General features: G+C 49.8%; 2 protein-coding genes across 3 annotated transcripts in view; one reads left to right on the top strand and one right to left on the bottom strand.

Annotated features, from left to right (window-relative positions):
* Positions 1-11,698: 11,698 nt before the first annotated feature.
* Positions 11,699-18,032, bottom strand: SIGMAR1 (sigma non-opioid intracellular receptor 1). The gene is made up of 4 exons (XM_083575920.1): positions 17,575-18,032; positions 15,978-16,178; positions 14,683-14,775; positions 11,699-14,595 (listed from the first exon to the last, which is right to left on the bottom strand). Exons 1-4 carry the CDS (start codon positions 17,750-17,752, stop codon positions 14,372-14,374), a joined length of 696 nt encoding a protein of 231 aa, XP_083432046.1. The 5' UTR covers positions 17,753-18,032; the 3' UTR covers positions 11,699-14,371.
* An 18-nt stretch (positions 18,033-18,050) lies between these two features.
* Positions 18,051-23,697, top strand: part of GALT (galactose-1-phosphate uridylyltransferase) — a 396,764-nt gene continuing 391,117 nt past the window's right edge. For both annotated transcript variants that reach the window (XM_083575843.1, XM_083575844.1), the window contains exons 1-5: positions 18,051-18,222; positions 19,631-19,800; positions 20,987-21,062; positions 22,433-22,481; positions 23,451-23,580. In XM_083575843.1, the coding sequence (XP_083431969.1) occupies positions 18,198-18,222; positions 19,631-19,800; positions 20,987-21,062; positions 22,433-22,481; positions 23,451-23,580 (450 nt within the window). In that variant the 5' untranslated portion in view covers positions 18,051-18,197. The remainder of the gene's footprint in view (positions 18,223-19,630; positions 19,801-20,986; positions 21,063-22,432; positions 22,482-23,450; positions 23,581-23,697) is intronic.

The following is a 23,697-nucleotide window of genomic DNA, read 5'->3' as shown; positions in this document are numbered from 1 at the left end:
ATGGTGCATAGAAACTGTGACAATTGATCCTCCCAAGGTTATTCCCCCCTTATATCACGGCTCCTTTTGCAAGCCTTGCCATTTTTAATTGTCACTCTTTGTTGAACAAAGCTTTTATTTATCCTTCCTTTCTTTTTTGTGGTGGCGTCTCTTTCAATAAAACTATCGACTCAACAGAACAAAGGCGGCACAGACTCTATGCTCCTTTATCTCCCTCCCCATCTGATACTTCATCGCCTCTCCACCCTCCCCCCCAACCAGAATGGAACTTCTTCTCCACTAATTACAGATGGGAGTTTTGGAAGGAGGGTTTGTCCAGCACTCCAAACTTTAGGGTACTTCGGAAGCATCTTCTTTCCTTGCTCATTTCCTGCAAAACATGGAGGAAAGTGGAGAGAAGAACGTTTTCCTCCCACTCTAGTAACACCAGAACTCACGGGCATCCCCCGAAGCTGATGGCTAGAAGATTCAGGAGGAGATGAAAGATAGTCCTTTGTAACGCAGCACATGGTTAAACTGTGGAACTCATGCCCACAGGAGGCAGTGATGACCACCAACTTAGATAGTTTTAAAGGAGGAGTCGACGAATTCATGCAGGAGGAGAGGGCTGTTGAAATCGAAATTGAATTGAAAATTGAAATACTTTATTGTCACTTGTACAACTTGTATACAGTGAGATTACATGAGCACCCCCCACTCAGCTCTCTTAGTCTTAATTCCCCTCGTTTGCTGATGCACACCCACCAAACCTGAAAGACAGTTGCCCTCTTGTTATCTTTTCATCCAGCAGCCTAACAGCCCCCGGATAGAAGCTGTTCTTTACCCTGTTGGGGCGACTATCTTCTGCCTGAGGGCAGGAGATCAAGAAAGTGCCGGCCAGAGTGTGAATCATCCCTGAGAATTTTCCTCACTCTCCTGAGGCAACGTTCTTCCGCTATTTCATCCAGCGGATTCACGGGACAGCCCATAATATATTGTGCTGTATTCACCACCCTCTGTAGGCACTTCCTATCAGATGATGTCAAACCAGCGTACCACACCGTGATGCAGTATGAAAGGACACTTTCTATTGTTGACTGGTAGAAGGAGATCATCAAATTGACATCGTTCTTCCGCAATACTCTGAGGAGATGGAGTCTCTGTTGGGCTTTCTTAACCACCTGGGTTGTATTGATTTTCCAAGTAAGGTCTTCACTGAGATAAACTCCCAGGAATTTAAAGGAAAAGAGTCTCTCCACACAGCCCCCCCCCCCGATGTACAGTGGGGCTAGTTCTCCTCTCTTCCTCCAAAAGTCCAACACCATCTCCTTTGTCTTGCTGATATTAAGGTGCAAGTTGTTCCCTAGGCACCATGTAGATATTTTTTTGGACCTTCCCTCTATATGCTGATTCATCTCCACCTGTTATTAAACCCATTATGGTGGTGTCATCTGCAAACTTAATATTGATGGTGACTAGCTACAATGACCATGTTCTCCCACCACAATTGGAGGCAGCGAAGCTTCTGAATATCAGTTGCTGGAAACCACAGGAGGGAAGGACACGGATTATTCCCAGAAGGCTCCACCAACCTCCTAACTACCTGGACTAGTTCAGCAGCTTGGCATGTTGCAGATGCAATAATGGCAGAAAAGCAAGACTGCAGATAGCCATCCAGCCTGCGTTCACTGGAGGTTTTTAAACAGAGGTTGGGTGGCCATTTGTCTGAGATTCTTTAGCTGTGATTCTTGCATTCCGGGGACTCAACTAGATGACTCTTGGGGCCCCTTCCAATTGGATAATTCTATTATTCCACTTTACCACCAGCCCATCATGGAAGATATTCAAAACTGGCTCTCTTGTAGTCAGTGGGATTCCTCTTGCATCTTCTGCTACTTATGCTCTGTCATTCTAGTGGCTTCAACCCCATCAACTCCCCTGAATACAAAAGGACAACTTAGCTGTAGACCAGTGGTTCCCAGTGAGCTAAGTACTGCAGACCCTCTGTTTTTCAAAAGCCAAGCCACAGACACCCAACAGTGGCTTTTGTTATGTGAATGGTGCCACAGATCCTCTGGGGTCCACAGACCACCAGCTGGAAACTACTCCTGTAGACCATTCCCCTCCAAGATGGTGCCCTCTGCCATGGCTGGCTGGAGCTGATGGGAGTTGTGGTCTGAAAACATCTGGAGGTCATAATAATAATAATAATAATAATAATAATAGTAATAGTAATAATAAATTTATTTATACCCCGCCCTCCCTGGCCAGAGCCAGGCTCAGGGCGGCTAACACCAAAAAAATCACAGTAAAAACATAATAGGGGGAAAAGAGGGGGGGGGACAAACAAATTTAAAATACAGGTTAAAATGCAATTTAAAATGCAGCCTCATTTTAAATCAAGACCATAAGGAGAGGGAAACATAAGGGTCAGACCGAGTCCAAACCAAAGGCCAGGCGGAAGAGCTCTGTCTTGCAGGCCCTGCGGAAAGATGTCGTCCCGCAGGGCCATGGTCTCTTGTGACAGAGCGTTCCATCACGTTGGGGCCAGTGCTGAAAAGGCCCTGGCCCTAGTTGAAACCAATCTAATCACCTTGAGACCTGGAACCTCCGAAGTGACAGAGCCTGGAGAACCCAGATTTTCAAACTCCAGCAGGGTTTCGACAAGAGAGCCTGCCAAGTCAAACGGAATCCTGCTAATAGGTCCCTTGCGTCTGCAGAGGGATGCCTTTCTAGTTGATTAAAAGGTGCTTTAATCAATTGATCTAGCACACTAATCAATGAAAGGTGGCAGCCCTGATTATTCCTCGGGCAAAGCAAAGTCATCAGGTCAAGAAATTAGGGATTTTATTGGGCTGAGTTAGACTAAGAACATAAGAAGAGAACTGCTGGATCACGCCAATGGCTCATCTCACCCTCTTCTCACAGTGACCAACCAGATAGCCATTATGGGAAGCCTGTAAAGGGGATTCGAGCGCAAGAGCAACTCTCCCCACCTGTGGTTTCCAGCAACGGGTATTCAAAAGTATTTTGACCTCCAAATGTGGACACAGAGCACAGATCTCATGGCTGGGAGCCATTGATCGCCTCCTCCTCCCTGAATTTGTCTGATCCTTTTTAAAAGCCACCCAACTTGGGGGCTTTGTTGATTTTTCGCAGGCTGCTCTGTGATCTGCTGGGAGACCTGTACATTCTGAGAAGCTCCACAGCCCATTTCTCTGCACCTGCCTGTGTGATTCCTGCAGTGGGTAGGACTTAGATGACCCAACTCTGCGAGTCCACGATTCTATGAGGCTTGCTTCCAGGTGTGTGTGCATGGGGCTTCAGGCTAACTTTAGCATTTTATCAGAGTCACTTCACCTCAGGCCGAGTGCTAATGTGGGACTGGACATGATCCAGTTTTCTGCTGTGCACTGCTCCACCTGTGGAGGGGGGACATCAGGGGATCCTATTAGCCCAGCTTCCCCTGTGATACTAGCAGGGGGAAGGCCCTTACTCAGAGTGCTGGTTTTGACCTATAAAGCCTTAGAAAGCTCAGGATTGCAGTACCTCAAGGACCTCTCTCTCTCCTGGACCCTGAGATCACCTTCTGAGGCCCTTCTTGGTGTGCCTCCTCCTTGAGAGGTCCAGAGGGTGGTAATACAAGAACGGGGCCTTTTCTGCAGTGGCTCCTCACTCTTCCCAGAGAGACTCACCAGGTGCCTTCGTTGCATATATTTATGTACCAAGCAAAAAGGCAATTTATGGCATTTTAAACTGTGTGTGTGGTGGTTTTTGTTTGTTATTATGGCATGTATTTTTGTGCTTGACGCCCGCTTCTTGGGAATGACAAACCTAGACAGCATCTTAAAAAGCAGAAACATCTCCTTGCCAACAAAGGTCTGTCTAGTTCAAGCGATGGTTTTCCCAGTAGTGATGTATAGAAGTGAGAGCTGGACCATAAAGAAGGCTGATCGCCGAAGAATGGATGCTTTTGAATTCTGGTGCTGGAGGAGACTCTGGAGAGTCCCATGGACTGCAAGAAGATCAAACCGATCTATTCTGAAGGAAATCAGCCCTGAGTGCTCACTGGAAGGACAGATCCTGAAGCTGAGGCTCCAATACTTTGGCCTCCTCATGAGAAGAGAAGACTCCCTGGAAAAGACCCTGATGTTGGGAAAGATGGAGGGCACAAGGAGAAGGGGACGACAGAGGACGAGATGGTTGGACAATGTTCTCAAAGCTACCAGCATGAGTTTGACCAAACTGCGGGAGGCAGTGGAAGACAGAAGTGCCTGGCGTGCTCTGGTCCAGGGGGTCACGAAGAGTCGGACACAACTAAACGACTAAACAACAACAACATTGTAAACATCCCTGTGATCCTTAGATGAAGGGTGATATAGAAATGTAAATAATAATATTAATAACACTAATAGAAAATAGTGTGAATTGAATTTCAGGGGGTGATGAGATCTCAGCTGCTGATGCCCAGAAAGAAAAGAAGCAAGTCAAATCAACTGACCAATTTCAAAGAAGATGTTACGAATTCCACCACGCTCCCTGCTGTCTCTCCAGAAACTCCCCGTCTTTTTTTGAACTATGAACCCAACCACTTTTCAGCCCAGCCCTAAACGGATTGCCGGAGGCCGCAAAGTCCTGGGAGCCGTCTTGGAAGTGTTTTTAATTAATCTAACCGGATTCCTTCCACCAAGAAAACTTTGTAATTATGAGATACCAGTTGGAAGCGCCAATGGATGGCAGGGCAGCTGTCACATTCATTAGCTTCTCTGTTTATTAATTAGTGTCACCTATTACAATCAATAGGATAGATCGGGGCTCGTGTGGGGGCCTTGGGAAGAGTTCCCAGCAGGCTCGGTGATGAGATTTCAAAAGCCGCCAGCTTCCAGTTACTTGCAATCGCTATATCTATTTTGTTTTAAACTATGTTTGAGCAACTCTTTGCTGAAGGAATGAAGAACCTATCGATCTATCGGGCAGTGCGAAAACCTCAGCACAGGAATGCAAATCAACATTGATTTGCTTTAACTTTTTAGTATTTCGCTTTGAGATGGGCTTCACATCTCGCACTGGGAAAGGGGAAAAGGAGGAGGAGAAGAAAAAGAAAGTCTGGGCTCAGTGCTGTCGCTCTTTGCATGTTGCCTCAACATCTTCATTAGGCAGCTTCTGAAGTGAGGCCAGCAAGAGCTGGAGTTTGCCGGCACCCAAGTCAGAGGTTGCCTCTTGTCCTTCAAAACCAAGGCACCCATGAAAGGTCAACAGACTTTAAGGGGTGAGAGGGGACTTCACAGACCTGGGAAGGCACACACAGCTGAATGGATGCCTGAAATTGCCGAAATGCAGTGGCAGAGAGTAACCCCCACCGATCAAAGTACCTACGGGACCGCCTCTCCCGGTCTGCCCCACGGAAGACCTTAAGGTCCATAAATAGCAACACCCTAGAGGTCCCGGGCCCTAAGGAAGTCAGATTAGCCTCAACCAGAGGCAGGGCCTTTTCAGTACTGGCCCCAACTTGGTGGAACGCTCTGCCTCATGAGACCAGGGCCCTGCAGGATCTGATTTCTTTCTGCAGGGCCTGCAAGACAGAGTTGTTCCACCTGGCCTTTGGCTTGGAATCAACTTGATCCCCTGCCCCTCTTTCCCTTTTCCTTCTGTGATGGAACTCCTATTTGGGGACTTCCCTGGCTTTTTTCTGGCCCACGTAGGACCAGTCTGGATAGTTGGCCTTGGTGAAGACTTGATGTTTTCATCCCCCAAAAAGTTTTTCAGTTTCTGCTGAAAAGAGGCTGCATTTTAATCTTGTTTTTTAAGTTGTATTTCAATCAATTGTTTTTATACCTGGTGTTAGCTGCCCTGAGCCCAGACTTGGCTGGGGAGGGTGGGGTATAAATAAAATTTATTATTATTATTATTATTATTATTATTATTATTATTATTATTATATTATTATTATTAAAGGTTGCCCTCGTTGGCTCAACTGCACTCACCAGTTTGCCAGAACGTTGCATCTCACAAGCAGTAAACATGCACAACCAGCTCCCAGGCTGTTCCCACACCTTAACATAAGAACATCAGAGAAGCCTACTGGATCAGGCCAATGGCCCATCTAGTCCAGCCTCCTGTTCTCGCAGCGGCCGACCAGATGTCTGTGGGAAACCCGCAAGCAGAACCGGAGCAGGAGAGGTTCCTGTAGTTTCCAGCAAGGCTTCTCACTGGGGCAACTGGTTAGCAACGGTAGAGTGGGAATTGGGGGGCACTGTGCCCCAGTGCTTCCACTCCTACCAATGGAACCCAGTCCAGAGAGTAGCACTGTGTTGGGGTCCCTGGCAGTGATGCTGTGAGCCCCAAGGAAATATGCTATTCCCAATGCTATTCAATATCTGCATGAAGCTGCTGGGAGGGGTTACTAGGAGTGCGGGGGCAAGTTGCCGACAGCATGGCATATGTTTATCCAGATGTCATGTTTCCCCATAACATCTGGATCAGAAGGGGTCATGTTGCCCCTGGAACAGTGCCTGGTTCTATTTTTTATTATTTTTTTCTGCTTTTTAATCATCTTTAACACACAGCCTTCTATTACCCTAATGGTAAAAAGGTACGGTAAAGGACCCCTGGACGGTTAAGTCCAGTCAAAGGTGACTATGGGGTTGTGGCGCTCATCTTGCTTTCAGGCCAAGGGAGCCAGCGTTTGTCCACAGAAAGCTTTGCAAGTCATGTGGCCAGCAGGACTAAACCACTTCTGGCACAACGGGACACCGTGACAGAAACCAGAGCGCACGGAAACGCTGTTTACCTTCCTGCCGCAGTAGTACCTATTTATCTACTTGCACTGGTGTGCTTTCGAACTGCTAGGTTGGCAGGAGCTGGGACCGAGCAACGGGAGCTCACTCCGTCGCAGGGATTTGAACCGCCAACCTTCTGATTGGCAAGCCAAAGAGGCTATTAGTATATGGCAACCTTAACAGATTGGGGCTGGTTTCCGTGCAAGATTGCTTTAGCTCATACTAGGGTTGCCACATGTCCGGAATTTCGTGGACATAGCCAGCGGTGTTGCTTTTCGCAATTTTCCTGAAAAATAGCTCAAAACCCTAATATATGCCCAATCAGCTGCTTTAATCTGCAGAACTGGCCCTGTTACAGGTACCACAGAAAATTATTCCACACTTTATATTTCAGTGTAGGATCACCTACACTTTGGAGCTCCTTGCCATTTGACACGAGGCAGGCCCTTTAGCTCTATTCCTTTTGGCACCTACTTAAAATGTTTTTTAAGGCAAGCCAAAGCAGACATGTAGAAATTGCATGTGTTTTCTTTTTACTGCTGATTTTAACCATCCTTTGAATATTTTTAACTCCCTGTTTTATTTATCAAGGGTTTCAGTGCTTTATTTTATATCTTTTTTAAACTGCAGGATCAGGTGGCACCTAATTTTTGATAAACAATGGTTTGGGCTTATTTCCTTAAGTGGGGGAATTTCAGCAATTGATCTCAGCGGATAAAATTCAAGGAGTCCTCGCAGGCGGCAAGACCAGCATTAAACTGGGCAATAGGGCCACCTGCTGGAGCTCAGAAACATTGAGCACAATGGTGGTTTGATTCAAATCAAGGTACAGTACAGGCAGTGAAGCAGTAGATATCACTCCCGTGAAGTCAGGTGCGTGTCGTAAGTTTTAGCAAGAAATAGTAAGAAGCCACATATAGCAAGGCATGGAAGTTCGCTCTGGGGAAGGTTGGTGGCAGGTCTAATGACTGGATATCGAAGCAACACCATCTATACCACGGGTGTCAAACACAAGGCCCGCGGGCCAAATCCGGCCCGCCAGACCTCGTCATGTGGCCCGTGTAGCCGCCGCCGGCAGCCAGCCTTCACCTTTTATTCTCGCTTGTTGTTTTTTTTTTGACACAAGAAAGTTTACATGGTGCGGCTCCCTACTCGCCTCCCCCCGTCGCTCTTAAGGACGTGGCTGCTGCTTCAAATGTCCCCGCGTCTCTCAACTTGCGCCTTCGTCGTCGGGGACCGAAGCGAGGCGGGCAGCTGGCTTCTCTCTCCCGCTCACTGCTCAAAAAGAGCAAGCGGAAGGTCAGGTCTCTCCGCGCCGCGGAGGGGGAGTCTTTCTCCTTGGAGAAACTTTTTTATTCCAGCCTTGGATCTTCTCCGGGGATGCTGGATCCCGGCGTGCAAACTCGCCCTGCGGGAGGCGTCCCCTTCTCCTCCGCGCTGGATTTCACCAGCCCGGGGCTTCCCTTCCTCTTCATTTTGCCTCCCTCTCCATCTTTGCACAGCCAGCCTTTCCAGGACCAATGATGCCCGTGATCAAGTTGTTCTTTGGGAATATGGGGTGGCTGGTGGTGGGGGGGTGAGTGGGAGAGAGAGAGAGGCGCGCGCGCGCACACTCCAAACACCCTTAAAATAAATGTAAAGTGGGGGCGGCGATGATGATGGCCGTGATGGGAGGGGGCTGTGTTCCCTGGCACCCCCTCCGCTCCCCGCCCCCCCCCCCACCGCTGCCTTCCTCCTCCTCCTTTTGCAATTTCACGGCAAGCCAAGCGAGGAAGGCGATCTGGCGCCCGGCTCTCTATCTCAGCTCCACAAGTTGGACTCCGCACCCGCGCAGCGGCGCTGGGCGGTTCTCCCTGCCTTCCGGCACATGTCAGTCCCGCTGGCACATTCCTGGGAGGAGATCGGACGCAGCTCCTTGCAGCCCTTCCATCACTCGGTCACACAATTGGGCGGCTCGCTCTCCGTCCTGCCAGCAGCTCCACCTTGATCTCTCCCTCCCGCCTCGGGGAAGGAAAGGAAGAAGCCGGAGATCCAGTTGCAGGCAGCGCTCGTGCTCTTTCGCCTTTTGCGCTATGCAATGGCACCCCGAGATTGGGGGGCGGCAGGGGAATTAGCCAAGGAAAATGAGAGTGCACAAGGCATGTTGATGCTTTCCTGTCAGAGCTCTCTCTCTCTCTCTCTCTCTCTCTCTCTCTCTCTCTCTCTCTCTCTCTCTCTCTCTCTCTCTCACACACACACACACACACACACACATTTTATTTACAGCCCCATGCCGTATATGTTTACTCAGAAGCCAGCCTCACTTTCTTCGACAGGAGTTTCAAGTAAATGCACATAGGATTGCAGCAATCGCCTCATTAGGGCTCATTATTTGTAACAACTTTGTTTCCTAGTTCTGCTGGATCTCTCAGCGGCCTTTGATACAATCGACCATAACATCCTTCTGGACTGTCTACATTATTACAAAAAAGAGTAATAATTGAATGCAGTGACAATAATTTATGATAATAAAGAGTGGACACATAGTCCTACAGATACAACCGGCCCTTTGAGGATGACCAAACTGCTGATGCGGCCCCCGATGAATTTGAGTTTGACACCCCTGATCTATACCAATCACCTTTTAGACTAGAAGTCCCACAAGGCCCACTCAGCAAGCTGGTGGCTGATGGGACACGCAGTCCACCAGAAACCAGGTTGAAAAAGGTAAAGGTAAAGGGACCCCTGACGCTCCTTCAGGTATACAGGACCGAGGCCGTTTAGGGCTTTAAAGGTCAACACCAAAACTTTGAATTGTGCTCAGAAACGTGCTGGGAGCCAATGTAGGTCTTTCAAGACTGGTGTTATGTGGTCTTGGTGGCCGCTCCCAGTCACCAGTCTAGCTGCTGCTTTCTGAATTAGTTGTAGTTTCACAACTGGAAAAGCACCCAGTGAATAAAGCCCCAGCAACAGCTATCCCGTTTCTCCTGTAAACTCCAAATAATAAAAAGAAATGGGGTTTTCCTTTTGAGATAGGCACCAGCCTTTTCATGCCTCCATTTAGGGAATGGGGAAAAGAGAGAACACACTACAAGCCTGTTGACAGCCAAGAGGCAGAATGTGGGGCTGTGAGAAACAGGCTGGTATTCTGCAGCATGGGCCTTCACAGGGAATAAAGATCTGTTGCATTAGGAGTCAGAAGTGGATGAGAGGCTAGATTTACATGGCGGATGTTCTAGTGTCGCTCGACTGCAGGAAACAAGGTAAGAACCTTGGTCACTGGTTACTAAACATTTTAATGCAGTGCCTTTCTTTAAAAAATGACTAAAAGCAGAAAAGGGCAAAATAAGAAATTTACTGAGCATCAGATGAGTCTGTTATATTCTCTGCAGTAAGTCCAGCAACAAATTGGGCGGTGGGGGGGTGTAGTGTCCTCATGATCTAATCAGCTCTGTTCAGAAAGATGTTATCTAGTAACTCTGCAAGCTAGGGATTTCCTCGACTTAGGACACTGCATTCCACGCTAGAAAGGCCAACTGGATGCAGGAGGGCAAAACAGCAATTAGGTAGACAGTGCACAGAATCAAGTAGCTTGCTCTTGACACTCTAGGGCAAGGATCAATATTGAACTTCGATTATAAAACCCCATGAGGGGTTGTTTTGACCTATGGGGTAGCTCAGTTGTTAGAGCAGGAGATTCTTATCTCAGGGTCACGGGTTTGACCCCACATTGGGCAAAAAGATTCACATATTCCAGGGGGTTGGATTAGATGGCCCTTGTGGTCCCTTCCAAGTCTACAATTCCATGATGATTTGTAAAATTTCTATGCCATCTTTCATCCGAGGATCACAGGGTGGTTTATATTATAAAACCACAAAAATACATATTTTAAAATAAATATCACTCCCGCACCCAGTTTAAAAGGCCTTTGATATTTTAATTAGTCAAAGGCCAGGGAGAAGAGGAATGTTCTTGCCTGGCATCTAATGATATGTAATGAAGCTGCCAGGCAAGCCTTCCACAAGTGGAAGCCACCACAGAAAAAGCCCATTCCTGTGCAGAGGAGGCACATGAAGAAGGGTCTCAGATGATGATCACAGGGTCTGAGTTGGTTCATATGGGGAGACGTGGTCCTTGAGACATTGCGGTCCTGAGCAATTTACAGTTTTATAGGTCAAAACCAGAATAAATAAAATAAAAAAATTGTCCAGTAGCACCATCTTCAGATATGTATCTGAAGAAGTGTGCATGCACATGAAAGCTTATACCCAGAACAAACTTAGTTGGCCTCTAAGGTGCTACTGGACAATTTATTTATTTATTTCGACAGCATCAGACCAACACGGCTACCTACCTGAATCTAGGTAAAAACCAGTACTTTGAATTGGGCCCAGAGGATTGGCATTATATGCTCAAACCATTATATACTCAAAGGATGACCCTTTCAAGACTTAAGTGTCCTAAAGGCCTTTCAGTGACACTTGTGCTGTTGAACGATGGCACCTGTAAGTTCAGTGTCTGGAGACAGGCAGATCTGGCTCCTGCTGAGGGACACGTTTTACAGTTTTTATTAATCAAAATTCCAAGGAGTACTCCTCTACTCCAGGGATCACCATAATCCTGCAGACAGTTTATTTCGTTCTCTTATCTTTAATCCTTGCTGGGAAAGTGTTAATTCTGCATGAGCCCCCCGCCCCTATAAAATCAATGTTAGGCCAACTAATAAGGCACCATTTTTTGTTTCTTCCAGTGGAAGAGATGCACGTCTTGGAAATGCATGGGGGTCTTGCAGCATGAAGTGTGACAAATGAGCCTGAACACCTACCAAGGATCTGGAAAGAAAGTCACGCAGATCCACTTTCCAGCTCGCAGTTGCCCTACAAAGACCAATATAAAGCAAATAATTCATTTTGCCACTGTTTTCAACAATCAATAACAAAAGCAGACACACAACGGCGAGTTTAATCATGGTTCATTATATTATCTTTTTGTCAAAGTATAACAATCATACACACCAATTTATTCTCAAACACTGGTTGGCAAACAGAACACCCAGGTCGGCTGCGCACGGAGGCACAGTTGCAGTAACTGAGACGGTAACCAGACACATGCTACATGTTTGGCTGACGGTGACAAGGATACCGTACTGGAAATGCATCCGATTCTCAGCCGCTGCTAATGCTAGCCCGTGGGACTCCTCTGACAGGAGCTAGCAGAAGCTGGGACGGAGGAAGCCTGCAAACAGGTCGGCTGCCTGCAACCATCACTGCATCCTGATTCAAATAAAGAAGTGTTCAGCCCCAGGGGAAGTTGGGGTGGGTGGATTAAAGAAGGGGAACTAGCTGCCCTTTCAGGTTCTAAGGCTTGCTAATCAGCTGGGACCATTAGGTAAGCTAGCACCTGGCTCCAGGGTTTTTAGACAAAAGCATACCAAGTACACATATTTGAGCACCTGGGGTGACCTTTCTAAAGGCACACCTACGCAGCTGCAGGAGGGGTTCGGGCATTTTAGCTGCACTTGTCACCTGCCACCAAAACAGCCAAAAGGAATAAATTGCAAGACTGGCTTGGACTATGCAGTCTGCACTGCAGCCTCCCCATGCAAGCGCTGTGTTGTCACGGGTGGGGAGAAAGCCCAGGAAGGTTGTCAGCAACTGTGGGGAATGCCAGCACTCCAGCTGAGCTCTCTCTCTTCCCCTCTTGAACAGGAACTGCTGCAAACACGACCCGAGTCAAAAGAACAGTCTCTATTTGCACTTGTGGGAACTATATGGAATACCCAGGAAGAAAAGCGAAGGAACTGGGGGTAAATGATAGATGGGGGTGGAAGAAAAACATCCTGCCCAGTTACAACAGCGTTTCAAGTGAAAAGACTGGAAAGAAGAAACTATGGTTTGGAATGACAGAGGTGGGAACAAGGTCTCAGGGCTGGCCAGCACAGCTTCTGCAATCCTTAACTTTCTGGGGTGGCCCTGCCACCAAATAGGATTCCATTTGCAGGGGAAAGGAAGGTTTCTTCTACGGTCAGTTATCTGAAGAACATGGCTATTAGGTGCTAAGAGGAAGTGGTTAGGGCAGATACACATGATTTATCAAAACCTTTGGAACTATGGCTAGGGCAACCACGGCCCATTTCATAGTCCCATTTGCAGGCAACTTAAAGGCAGGCAGTTTGCACAATATGTGAGAGGGGTCCTTAAAAACTCTCCTCCTCTTGGGGCTTCCAGTTCTCTCCCCCTCCCAGCCATCCAAATATCCTGGAACTTTACTATACCTGGGTGGGGGGTTGCAACTGACATTTGGTAAAGAAGAGTTCTGTCTTTGCTAAAGAAACAGTGGAAAGGAAAAGAGAGAAGAGCATATGCTACCACTATGGCCACCCAACAGGAAGCCCAAGCAAACTTTTCACCCAATTTGCCACCCCCATGAAATCATCCCTGGGTTTGGCCCTACACCTCCCTGCCCCCCCCAAACCCAGTTGAATTTTGAGCCTAAAAATTCTACCTTTGGGCTCAAGCCCAATTAGGAACTGTGGAAGAAAAAAAGAAATAAGAGCAGTGTCTGGTCCAACTGAAATTCTCACCCCAGGGTTGAATCAAAAACCATCCCTGGGAACAGCGGCCATATGGCATCCAGCCACAGACATCAACACTAAGAGGTATACAAATATATATATCTATATATCTACACATGCGTGCATAGCTGAAGAGGCCACCAGAGTAAGGCTCTAAGTTAAGGCGATGGACAGCGGCTCTCCGTATTAGTATTACAGGATAAAACTGGATGAGGTCCTCTTGAGAACGTGCAACCCATTTTGAGGATGGAAGGGTGGAAGGCAGCTCCCTCCCAGACATTGGCCCCGTGGGGATTAAGACATACAGGAAAAGTCATGTTACAAACACAGACCAAGAGCCAAGTGCCCCACACAGCAGGCCCCAAACAACCAACCACACCTACCGACAGAGGAACAGGAAAATGCCCACGTCGAATCAAGGGGGTGGGGTGGGTAGGAGAGGATCAAAATTTAGCAGGAAGTATTTAATTTTTTTGTCTGTGTTAAACAGTAGTGCAAATATATTGGGGGAGCTCAGAGACTCTCATTGTACTGCTGCTGCTCCAACATCATTCATTTCTAGAGAGGGTGGTATGTGTATATATGTTTCAAGCACCCCCATCCCCCCAAAAAGAAAAGCAAAAGCAAAAGCCATGCACTGACATGAGCTCAGTAGGTTTCATCCTAAGGTGGCTCAATCACACCCAGAATGTAATGCAACAGCCTCTCTCTCGTCTATGCATGGCCAAAGAAACCCTGAATCTTGGCCGTCCACATTTCCATTAAAGCGCCCATTAAATCACATTGCAGAGCACAGCAGACTTACAGAAATACATGAAGGAAGCATTCAGGTATTGAAAGATAGGAAGATAGGATTCCCTCTTACTGCTGGTAGATCCTCTCTTATGCCTGCTGAAACACATATGATGCTCCCAGTATTGTGTGGGTATTTCTGAACACACGAGGTACACCACTGCTCTCTAGTACACAGCACAGCCAAGGGGAGGCAATGAGGGAGGAGAGCCTTCCATTTCAAGGGGGATGATGACTGACTTGGAGCCAAGGAGCAGCGAGTGCTCACTAGCCCGAGTCGCTGAAGTAGGCATTGAGCTCCAGGAGCAGCCCCTTGACGTAAACACGCACAGTGTAGAAGAGGGTGAGGAAGTCCTGAGTACTGAAGATTGTGTCAGCAAGGGCAAAGGGGAGCGTCGAAGGGATGAAACCGCGGCCGTACTCCACCATCCATGTGCCGGCACTCCACTGCACTGACGTGGCCTCTCCAGACCGGTGGATGATGGTATCTCCTGCACAAAAAGGCAACGACACTTAAAGAGTTTCGTCCTGCTCCTCCCCCCACAGAAGCATCACCTTACAAGGAACACGCAACTCACCTGGGTAGTAGATCTCGCTTTTGGTTGTTCCTTCTTTCCACTGCCGGAAGGTCCCCGAGATGATGGTATCGTAGATATCGGCCCAGTATCGACCTGCAAGGGAAGAAACAGCATCCAGTAGCAGTTAAGGACTAAGAGGCAACGCAACTCAGTAAACGAGATTTGACTGCTCTTACTGTAACTGCTGGTTTGGAGGGAGGTGGAGAAAGCAATGCCAAAATCTCATCCTCCACCAGCTGCTCAGGTCTTATCCTTTGGTGAGGAAGTGGGGGATGGAGAGAACAGTGGCAGGGTGGGTTACATCAAAGGAAGAAGTGTGGAAAGGTGGCTCCTGCCTTCAAGAATTGAATAGCCAATCAGGTCTCGATGAAGCGGAAGACCAAGTGGTGTCAGTGGGGCAGAGTGCCTATTATCAGCTCTGGCTGATTTGCCAGCTAGTAACCTCCTGTTTCGATGTGGGTGGCGCTGTGGATGCGGGTGGCGCTGTGGGTTAAACCACAGAGCCTAGGGCTTGCCTATCAGAAGGTCGGTGGTTCGAATCCCGACAGGGGTGAGCTCCCGTTGCTCGGTCCCTGCTCCTGCCCACCTAGCAGTTCGAAAGCACGTCAAAGTGCAAGTAGATAAATAGGTGCCGCTCCGGCGAGAAGGTAAACGGCGATTCCGTGCGCTGCTCTGGTTTGCCAGAAGCGGCTTAGTCCTGCTGGCCACATGACCCGGAAGCTGTATGCCAGCGCCCTCGGCCAGTAAAGCGAGATGAGCGCCGCAACCCCAGAGTCGGTCACAACTTGGCCTAATTGTCAGGGGTCCCTTTACCTTTACCTAACCTCCTGTTTCAATAAATGTAAAGCTCTCTACTTGAGGCCACCCTTGAAGATGATCCAAAAGCTGCAGTTAGTGCAAAATGTGGCCGCCAGTTTAAGCAGTGAGCCAGCTGCAAACATATCACTCCCAATTCTACAGGATGTGCACTGAGACACAGCAGCTTGCCGACATCCACCCTTTATGGCTAATGCTCAAATATGCACTAACTCGGGAGCAAGCTCCACCATCTGTAAGAGGATCTACTTCCGGCTAAAAATGCATATGGATGCAGAACACGCGTATGAAGTAATGTTCCTTGTGTCCAAATCCAAATGGACTGCTTAATCTGCACCAAGGCCACCAATGAAATTGTAGGTCAAACTTAAAACCTCCTCTAAACTTAGGCGCCAATTCTATTCTCCTGATGCTTGAAGAGAGAAACCTTTGTCTCTGACCCTCCATGTCAGCATCCTGTGTGGTTCAATCCAGCTTACCTGAGTGTCCCCCAGCGTCGACGGCTGTGCCAAAGAGCAGAACGTACTCAGAGAAGGAAGCATGGAGCAGGCACATGGAACCCATCCAGCCACCGGCATTGACAAAAACCCACTGCAAGTCCTCATCTGGCAGGATGTGTCCTGGATGCTTCTTGCGCAGTTCCACAATGATCTTGGAAAAAGCCAACTCGTGGTCCAGGCCTGTAGGAAGCAGGGGGGGGGGGGAAGCCACACTGAGTCCTAGTGAGGACAGCCTCCCTTTCTTGTGAAAGTGGAAATGAAGCTTCTATCCCTTGTTGGGTAGAACAGATCAGATGACTCCCTCTTATAATAAGCCGGGAGTCCATCTACACCATCAGCATTTGACTTTACATGGTCTGAGCGTGTAAGAGATCAATAGCAAGTCTTAAAAACTAATTATTTAGTCCCGAAACTGTTTCGCTTGGCAAGACCTGTCTCTCTAAACACAATCCCTGACAGTGGCCAAGCAAGGGCCAGCAAGCTGGGCTTCAGACAGCTGCTCCCTGTTGATTTTTCCATTAACATCAAGCAGGCTGAGATATGCATGTTCTGGGGCAGCCAGGAGTCAGCCTCTCAAAGGGAAGAACAGAGATGGAAGATAAGGTGTTGCCCGAGGTAGACTGGAAGAGCCCAAGCAAACGCTCCTCCTCCATAGATTTGAAAACATTTATGCATTTAAATTCATCCAAAACCTTTCACACCACACCTTTCCTTTAAAAAAGAAATGAGTTGAAGTTACAACAAAGGGCGCTTCTCCCTCAAAAGCCCACCGGGAGTCAAAGAAATGTACATTTGGAAGGGCACCTCAAAGGCTCACCCTCTGCAGTGCAGGAGCCACAACTAAAGCAGCCATGAAGCAGCGCTGGACACCAGTGTTTAGAAAGTCACTCCAAATTTTGACCTATGGCTGTTTTAAATTTTCGAAAGCCTCAAAACACCACCAATGTTTTTTTTTACCTTATTGGCAATTTCATTGGTTAGGGTTTGTTTGTTTTTAAGGCAAACCACACCACGCATTTTCAACAACCAAGAAGTGAGGTGTATCCTTATCATCACATATTTATTTAAATTTATTAAATTTGTATATTTCTCAGGGCAGTTCACAGCATATACAGTGGTACCTCGGGTTAAGTACTTAATTCGTTCCGGGGGTCTGTTCTTAACCTGAAGCACCACTTTAGCTAATGGGGCCTCCCGCTGCCGCCAGAGCACAATTTCTGTTCTCATCCTGAAGCAAAGTTCTTAACCTGAAGCAGCACTATTTCTGGGTTAGCGGAGTCTGTAACCTGAAGCGTATGTAACCTGAAGCGTATGTAACCCGAGGTACCACTCTAAATATTTACACCCTGCCTTTTCCCCTGACAGGAACTCATGGTGCCTTCCGAATTAAAAGCAAGGGGCAGCTGAAAAACCCCATCATCATCATCATCATTATTATTATTATTATTATTGTTATTGTTATTATTATTTCTGTTCACTACATTTCTGCCTGGCGGGTCTCTCAGCCTAAGAACCCAAAGGCTCCCCCCGAGCCAGAGACCCCCCCAGCCCCCTTCTCCCCCCCCCCGTGACGCGCCTGCGTGGTGCTTGGCGAGGCGCGCGATCTCCTCGGGGTCGAACTCGAAGCGGCGCGACGAGGCCGAGAGGGCGACCCAGCAGCGCAGCGCCCCGACCAGCAGCGCCGCCGCCGCCGTCACGGCCACCGCCGCCCGCGCGAAGCGCCCGGCCCAGCGCGGCGCCGGCAGCCACCGCATCCCGAAGACGCCGGAGGAGAAGGAGAAGGAGACGAAGCGGCAGGAGGAGGCGGAGGCGGGTCGGGGCCACCGCGCCTGCGCCACGGGCAGCCCGACAACCCCGGGCAGAGCCAATGGCAAGCCTCGCCGCCTCAGGACGGCCGGCCAATCACGCCCCGCGCTGCGCCCGCCGGCCAATGGCGGCGGAAGACGCTCGAGCGTCCCCGCCAATGGCGATCCGGGGCGACGCTCTTCGAAGGCCGCTTCGCGCGCGCGTCTGCTGGCTCCTCCCTCGCCGACCCCGGGCGCCGCCCACCAGGCGCTCTGTCACGTGAGGCGGCTCGGCCAACCGCGTGCGTCCGGCGCCTCGGGCTGACCCGCGCGCCCTTCGGGGCGAGTTCACGTGACGGTGCGCTGAAGGTCACGTGACGGGCTGGCGGGGCTGGAGAGAAGGAAGCGGCGGAGGATGGCGGAGAAGTTCCAGCCCAGCGGTACCTCCTGCGGGGAGAGCGCGGTGGAGGGGGGGGGCTTGGGAGTTGAGAGGCCTTTCTTAGCCCCGCCCCATTCCTTGCTGTCACGGGGTGGGAGGGCGCTGTTGCCAAGGAGACGAGGGTTGATCTGCAGAAGGGCGGGGCTTGCCTTGGGAGGGAGGGGCTTGGTGATGGGTGTGGGTGGGGCTTGCCTTAAATGGGAGGGGTCTGCTGCTAGGTGTGGTGGGTGGGGCTAGCCTTTGAGGGGAGGGGCTTGTTGATGGGTGTGGGTGGGGCTTGCCTTGGAGGGGAGGGGCTTGTTGATGGGTGTGGGTGGGGCTTGCCTTGGAGGGGAGGGGCTTGTTGATGGGTGTGGGTGGGGCTTGCCTTAAATGGGAGGGGTCTGCTGCTAGGTGTGGTGGGTGGGGCTTGCCTTGGAGGGGCGGGGCTTGGTAATGGGTGTGGGTGGGGCTTGCCTTAAATGGGAGGGGTCTGCTGCTAGGTGTGGTGGGTGGGGCTTGCCTTGGAGGGGCGGGGCTTGTTGATGGGTGTGGGTGGGGCTTGCCTTAAATGGGAGGGGTCTGCTGCTAGGTGTGGTGGGTGGGGCTTGCCTTGGAGGGGCGGGGCTTGGTAATGGGTGTGGGTGGGGCTTGCCTTAAATGGGAGGGACCTGCTGCTAGGTGTGGTGGGTGGGGCTTGCCTTGGAGGGGCGGGGCTTGTTGATGGGTGTGGGTGGGGCTTGCCTTAAATGGGAGGGGTCTGCTGCTAGGTGTGGTGGGTGGGGCTTGCCTTGGAGGGGAGGGGCTTGTTGATGGGTGTGGGTGGGGCTTGCCTTAAATGGGAGGGGTCTGCTGCTAGGTGTGGTGGGTGGGGCTTGCCTTGGAGGGGAGGGGCTTGTTGATGGGTGTGGGTGGTAAAAGGTAAAGGGACCCCTGACCGTTAGGTCCAGTCACGGCCCACTCTGGGGTTGGGGCGCTCATCTCGCTTTACCGGCCAATGGAGCCGGCGTACAGCTTCCTAGTCATGTGGCCAGCAGGACTGAAACGCTTCTGGCGAACCAGAGCAGCGCATGGAAACGCCGTTTACCTTCCTGACGGAGTGGTACCTATTTATCTACTTGCACTTTGACATGCTTTCGAACTGCTAGGTTGGCAGGAGCAGGGACCGAGCAACAGGAGCTCACCCTGTTGCGGGGATTCGAACCGGTGGGGCTTGCCTTAAATGAGAGGGACCTGCTGCTAGGTGTGGTGGGTGGGGCTTGCCTTGGAGAGGCGGGGCTTCTGTCGTGACGTGGAGGGGTCTGTGGCCAGGGAGACAGGCAAGGCTAAAGGCGAAGGGGGTCCTAGGGGACGTGGTGGTGGTGGTGCCCTAGCCGCCTGTCCCCCGCCTTGTGTTCCTGCGTCTCTAACTCTGCTCCCTCCCTCTGCAGAGCACCAGCACCTGCGCTACAACCCCTTGCGTGATGACTGGGTGCTGGTCTCAGCCCACCGCATGCGGCGCCCGTGGCAGGGGCAGGTGGAGAAGCCGCCCCAGGAGGACATCCCGCGCTGTGATCTGGGCAACCCTTTGTGCCCCGGAGCCAAGAGAGCCAGTGGCCAGGTACTGCGTTGCCCGGGGCAGGGAGGGCGATACAGATCCCTCAATCCTCAATGGGCGTGGTCCACCCTCAATCCTCAATGGAGGCCATAAAAGGTAAAGGGACCCCTGACCATTAGGTCCGGTTGTGACCGACTCTGGGGTTGTGGTGCTCATCTCGCTTTATTGACCAAGGGAGCCGGCGTACAGCTTCCGGGTCATGTGGCCAGCATGACTAAGCCGCTTCTGGCGAACCAGAGCAGTGCACAGAAATGCCGTTTACCTTCCCGCCGGAGCGGTACCTATTTATCTACTTGCACTTTGATGTTTTTTTGAACTGGAGCAGGGACTGAGCAACGGGAGCTCACCCCGTCGCAGGGATTTGAACCTCTGACCTTCTGATCGGCAAGTCCTAGGCTCTGTGGTTTAACCCACAGTGCCACCTGTGTCCCTATAATGAAGGCCATAAATCAGTTCATAACCATCAGTTGTGTTTATTCATCACTTTTACATCCCACCTTTTCACCAAATACTTAAAGAGGAATGTCTGCCTCTGTTCCTCCCCAGTTTTAACCTCATAGTAACTTCTATGAATTAGGCTAGGCTTTGAGACAGTGACTGGCATAAATTCACCCAGGTAAGCTCATGGATACAAGAGGATTTTAACCTTGGTTTCCCAGGTCCTAGTCCAACACTCTATCCACTACACCACACTGGCTAATCGTTGTGAAGCAGAAAGAGCCTGTTATCTTGTGCCTGCGGGTTTTTTTTTTTTAAAAATTAAATACTCTCCAGCAGGACAGTCAAAAGCCAATAAGAAGCTTTACACAGAAACATCAGGCAGTAGTGGGGTGGGTTTAAATTTTTTTACTGTCCAGCACAGCTGTCCGAAATCATTCTGCTCTCCACCATCACCCCCTGAGAACCATTTTCTAACAAGTTCCTCTGGAAAATAGCACATCCTGGCCCACTTGAAATATTGGAATCCCAGTAAAGCAGAATTTTGGTTCTCATTGGATTTTATGGTTGCAGGTATGGCTGACTCTCTCTTCTCTATCCTCTCAATTCTTGGAGAATTTTCCCCCTGGCCCTAAAGACTGAAATCTTGGAAATATTTTGTAGAGAGTTGAAACTAAAGTTGCAGCCCTACGGTCTTGCAGCTCAGCAGCCTGACTGCAATCTGTGTTTTGCTGTGTTTGTCCTCATGCAGGTGAATCCCCACTACGAGAGCACGTTTGTCTTTGACAACGACTTCCCTGCGCTGCAGCCAGATGCTCCGGAGCCTGGTAAGAATTCACCCAGTTTTTCTTATTAGCACTTAGCCATTTACCAAGGAAAGATGAGGCTGAATGAGAACCCATTTAACAATCCCTCCTCCACAGGGAATGAGCTAGGATCCTTTGTTAATATAGTGAATAGCTTCCAGTTAGGGTCGCTGTGTGTTCGTGTTTCTGGCAGGGCTACCTGTTCAGCTGTAAGGATTCCAGCAGATAAAAGCAGAAGGGCCTTGTCAGAAAAAAAAAAGACACGTGGCAGTTCGGCTGCAGGTTGCAGCATTTTTTCAAAGTTGAGGGTCTGTGACTTAGCTGGAAAATGTTAGCTGCCCATGGAGGTCACAGGGGAATGTGGATGGAGGGAAAGGAGCTCAGATCTCATGTGGCAGCTTGGTTGGATTTGTTTCAAAGGCTTTTCCAGATGTGACAAAAGTTGCTAAAGTACTCCGAGGAGGACTCTTGTCTTTTCTGTCAGGCAGGATGCAATGTAACACGAGAAGAGCCTTGCTGGATAAAGCCAAGGGCCCATCCAGTCCAGCATTCCATTCCAGGGTTTGGTCGAGCGCCCCAATTGGCTTACTGCTTCTGTGCAAAACAGGCAAGGGCTGGGACCACCTCATGCTGGATGCTCCTGCACTGTTGCAGGAGCCATGGTTGAAGTCTGCAAAATAATGGGCTCTTCTTTGTCCTGTTTGCTGCACTTAAAGATACCCCTCCATCCGTGGAGATCCACGGCCAATTCCTGCGCTGTCAGCAGGCATCCATGCAGTGTGACATCTCTGTGTAGTCTAGAATTAGGCACAGTTTCCCCTTGTTGATTTACAATGTGCTGAGAGGATGCTGCACCACCATAAACGTTTATACAGTGGTACCTCTGGTTGCAGACATGATCCGTTCTGGATCAAAAAGTCTGTAAGTAGAGCAGCGCTTCTGCGCATGTGCGAAGCATGATAGAGCGCTTCTGCGCATGCGCGAACCATGCAGAATGCTTTGCGCGCAGCGAAACCCAGAAGTAAACACTTCCAGGTTTGCTGCATTTTTAACCTGAAAAAACGCAACATGAAGCATTTGCAAGAGGAGGTATGACTGTACAAACCTCTCGCTTGCCCTTCACAGCATGCACCATATACATTGGGCCTGGAAGTCCCTCCTGAGTGGGGGCAGCAGAGTTCACTGCAGGAGATGGCGGGTGGGATTGCAGTTGTGCAGTAGCACTGATTACAAGTCCCTGGCTGGGCTAGAAGATGAATTTGTGGGGTCTGGGGGAGGCTGACGTCGCAGCTGTGCAACCTCCTGGTGTGCTGCCTTCTTTCTGCCTTTCCTGGATTGCACCCGTTGCCCGCCTCCCTGCGTTTCTCACTGGATTTCCTCTCCTTCCCCAGATGCTGGCGACCACCCCTTGTTCCGTGCAGCGTCCGCTCGAGGCGTGTGGTAAATCCGGCACCTTGCGTTCCCCAGCCCTGCCCTCCTGCTGAGCCGAATGGCTGGCTTTAGGGTTAACTTGTGTTGCTTCTTTTTGCACTTTTCCCTTCTTGGCCCAGTCCTTCTCTCTGCCTTTTCCAGAAACTGCGAACAGTTTTTGCAGAGTAGGAATTCCTAGGCTTGTCTTGCCTTGCCACCATCGTATCATGATTTGCCCACTTCCAGTCTGGCTTTCCACTTCCATATGCATGACTTCAACCAAGTTAGCTGCTTTGATTTCTAGTCCCAGGGATCTCAAGGCCACCTCTGCTATTTTACTCTTTTTGTAAACTGCTTTGCGTTTAAAAATACAGTGGACTCTCGGGTTGCAAACGTGATCCGTGCGGGATGCACGTTCGCAACCGCAGCGTCTGCAACCCACAGTGGCGCGGCTGCACACGCGCAGGTTGCAATTCAGCATTTCTGCGCATGTGCAAAGCTCGATTTAGCGCTTTTGCGCCTGAGTGACCGCCGAAACCCAGAAGTAACCCATCCGGTATTTCTGGGTTTTGGCGGTCCATAACCTGAAAAAACGCAACCTGAAGCGTCTGTAACCCAAGGTATGACTGTAATTAAGCAGTATACTTTCTATGGATAGTGTTCTCGAAGCTACCAGCATGAGTTTGACCAAACTGCGGGAGGCAGTGGAAGACAGGAGTGCCTGGCGTGCTCTGGTCCATGGGGTCATGAAGAGGCGGACACGACTAAACGACTAAACAACAACAACAACAACAACAACAACTTTCTATGAATTAAAATGTGGAGTAGTTTGCTGTGTAGCCACTTAAGAGTGGCATACGTCATTCAGACCTGTTCTGTACTTGAGATGCAGACTAGTCTGGATTATGGTTTGGGTTTGGGGTGGATTTGATAACCTGGGTCCTTCCAGCCACTTGATTCTAGGATCTCTGCTCCTTCTCCTTTTCCCTTTCTTCCCAGCAAAGTGATGTGCTTCCACCCCTGGTCTGACATGACTCTGCCCCTCATGTCACTTGCCGAGATCCGCAGCGTGATTGACAAGTGGTCAGAGATAGCCGTGGAGCTGGGTGCCTCTTACTCCTGGGTGCAGGTCAGTTGCTGAAAGGACCTACCTTGGCCAACCACCACAACCCCTCCTGTCCCAAGACTTCGTTTTTACTAACCCTCACATTAATGTCCAAGAGTAGAAGGAACAACAATGAAAGAG

The sequence above is a fragment of the Podarcis filfolensis genome, assembly GCF_964270895.1.
Source record: "Podarcis filfolensis genome assembly, chromosome: 11".
NCBI lineage: Eukaryota > Metazoa > Chordata > Lepidosauria > Squamata > Lacertidae > Podarcis > Podarcis filfolensis.
Note: the sequence above shows the minus strand (reverse complement) of the source record. Positions and strands in the feature narration are given on the sequence as shown.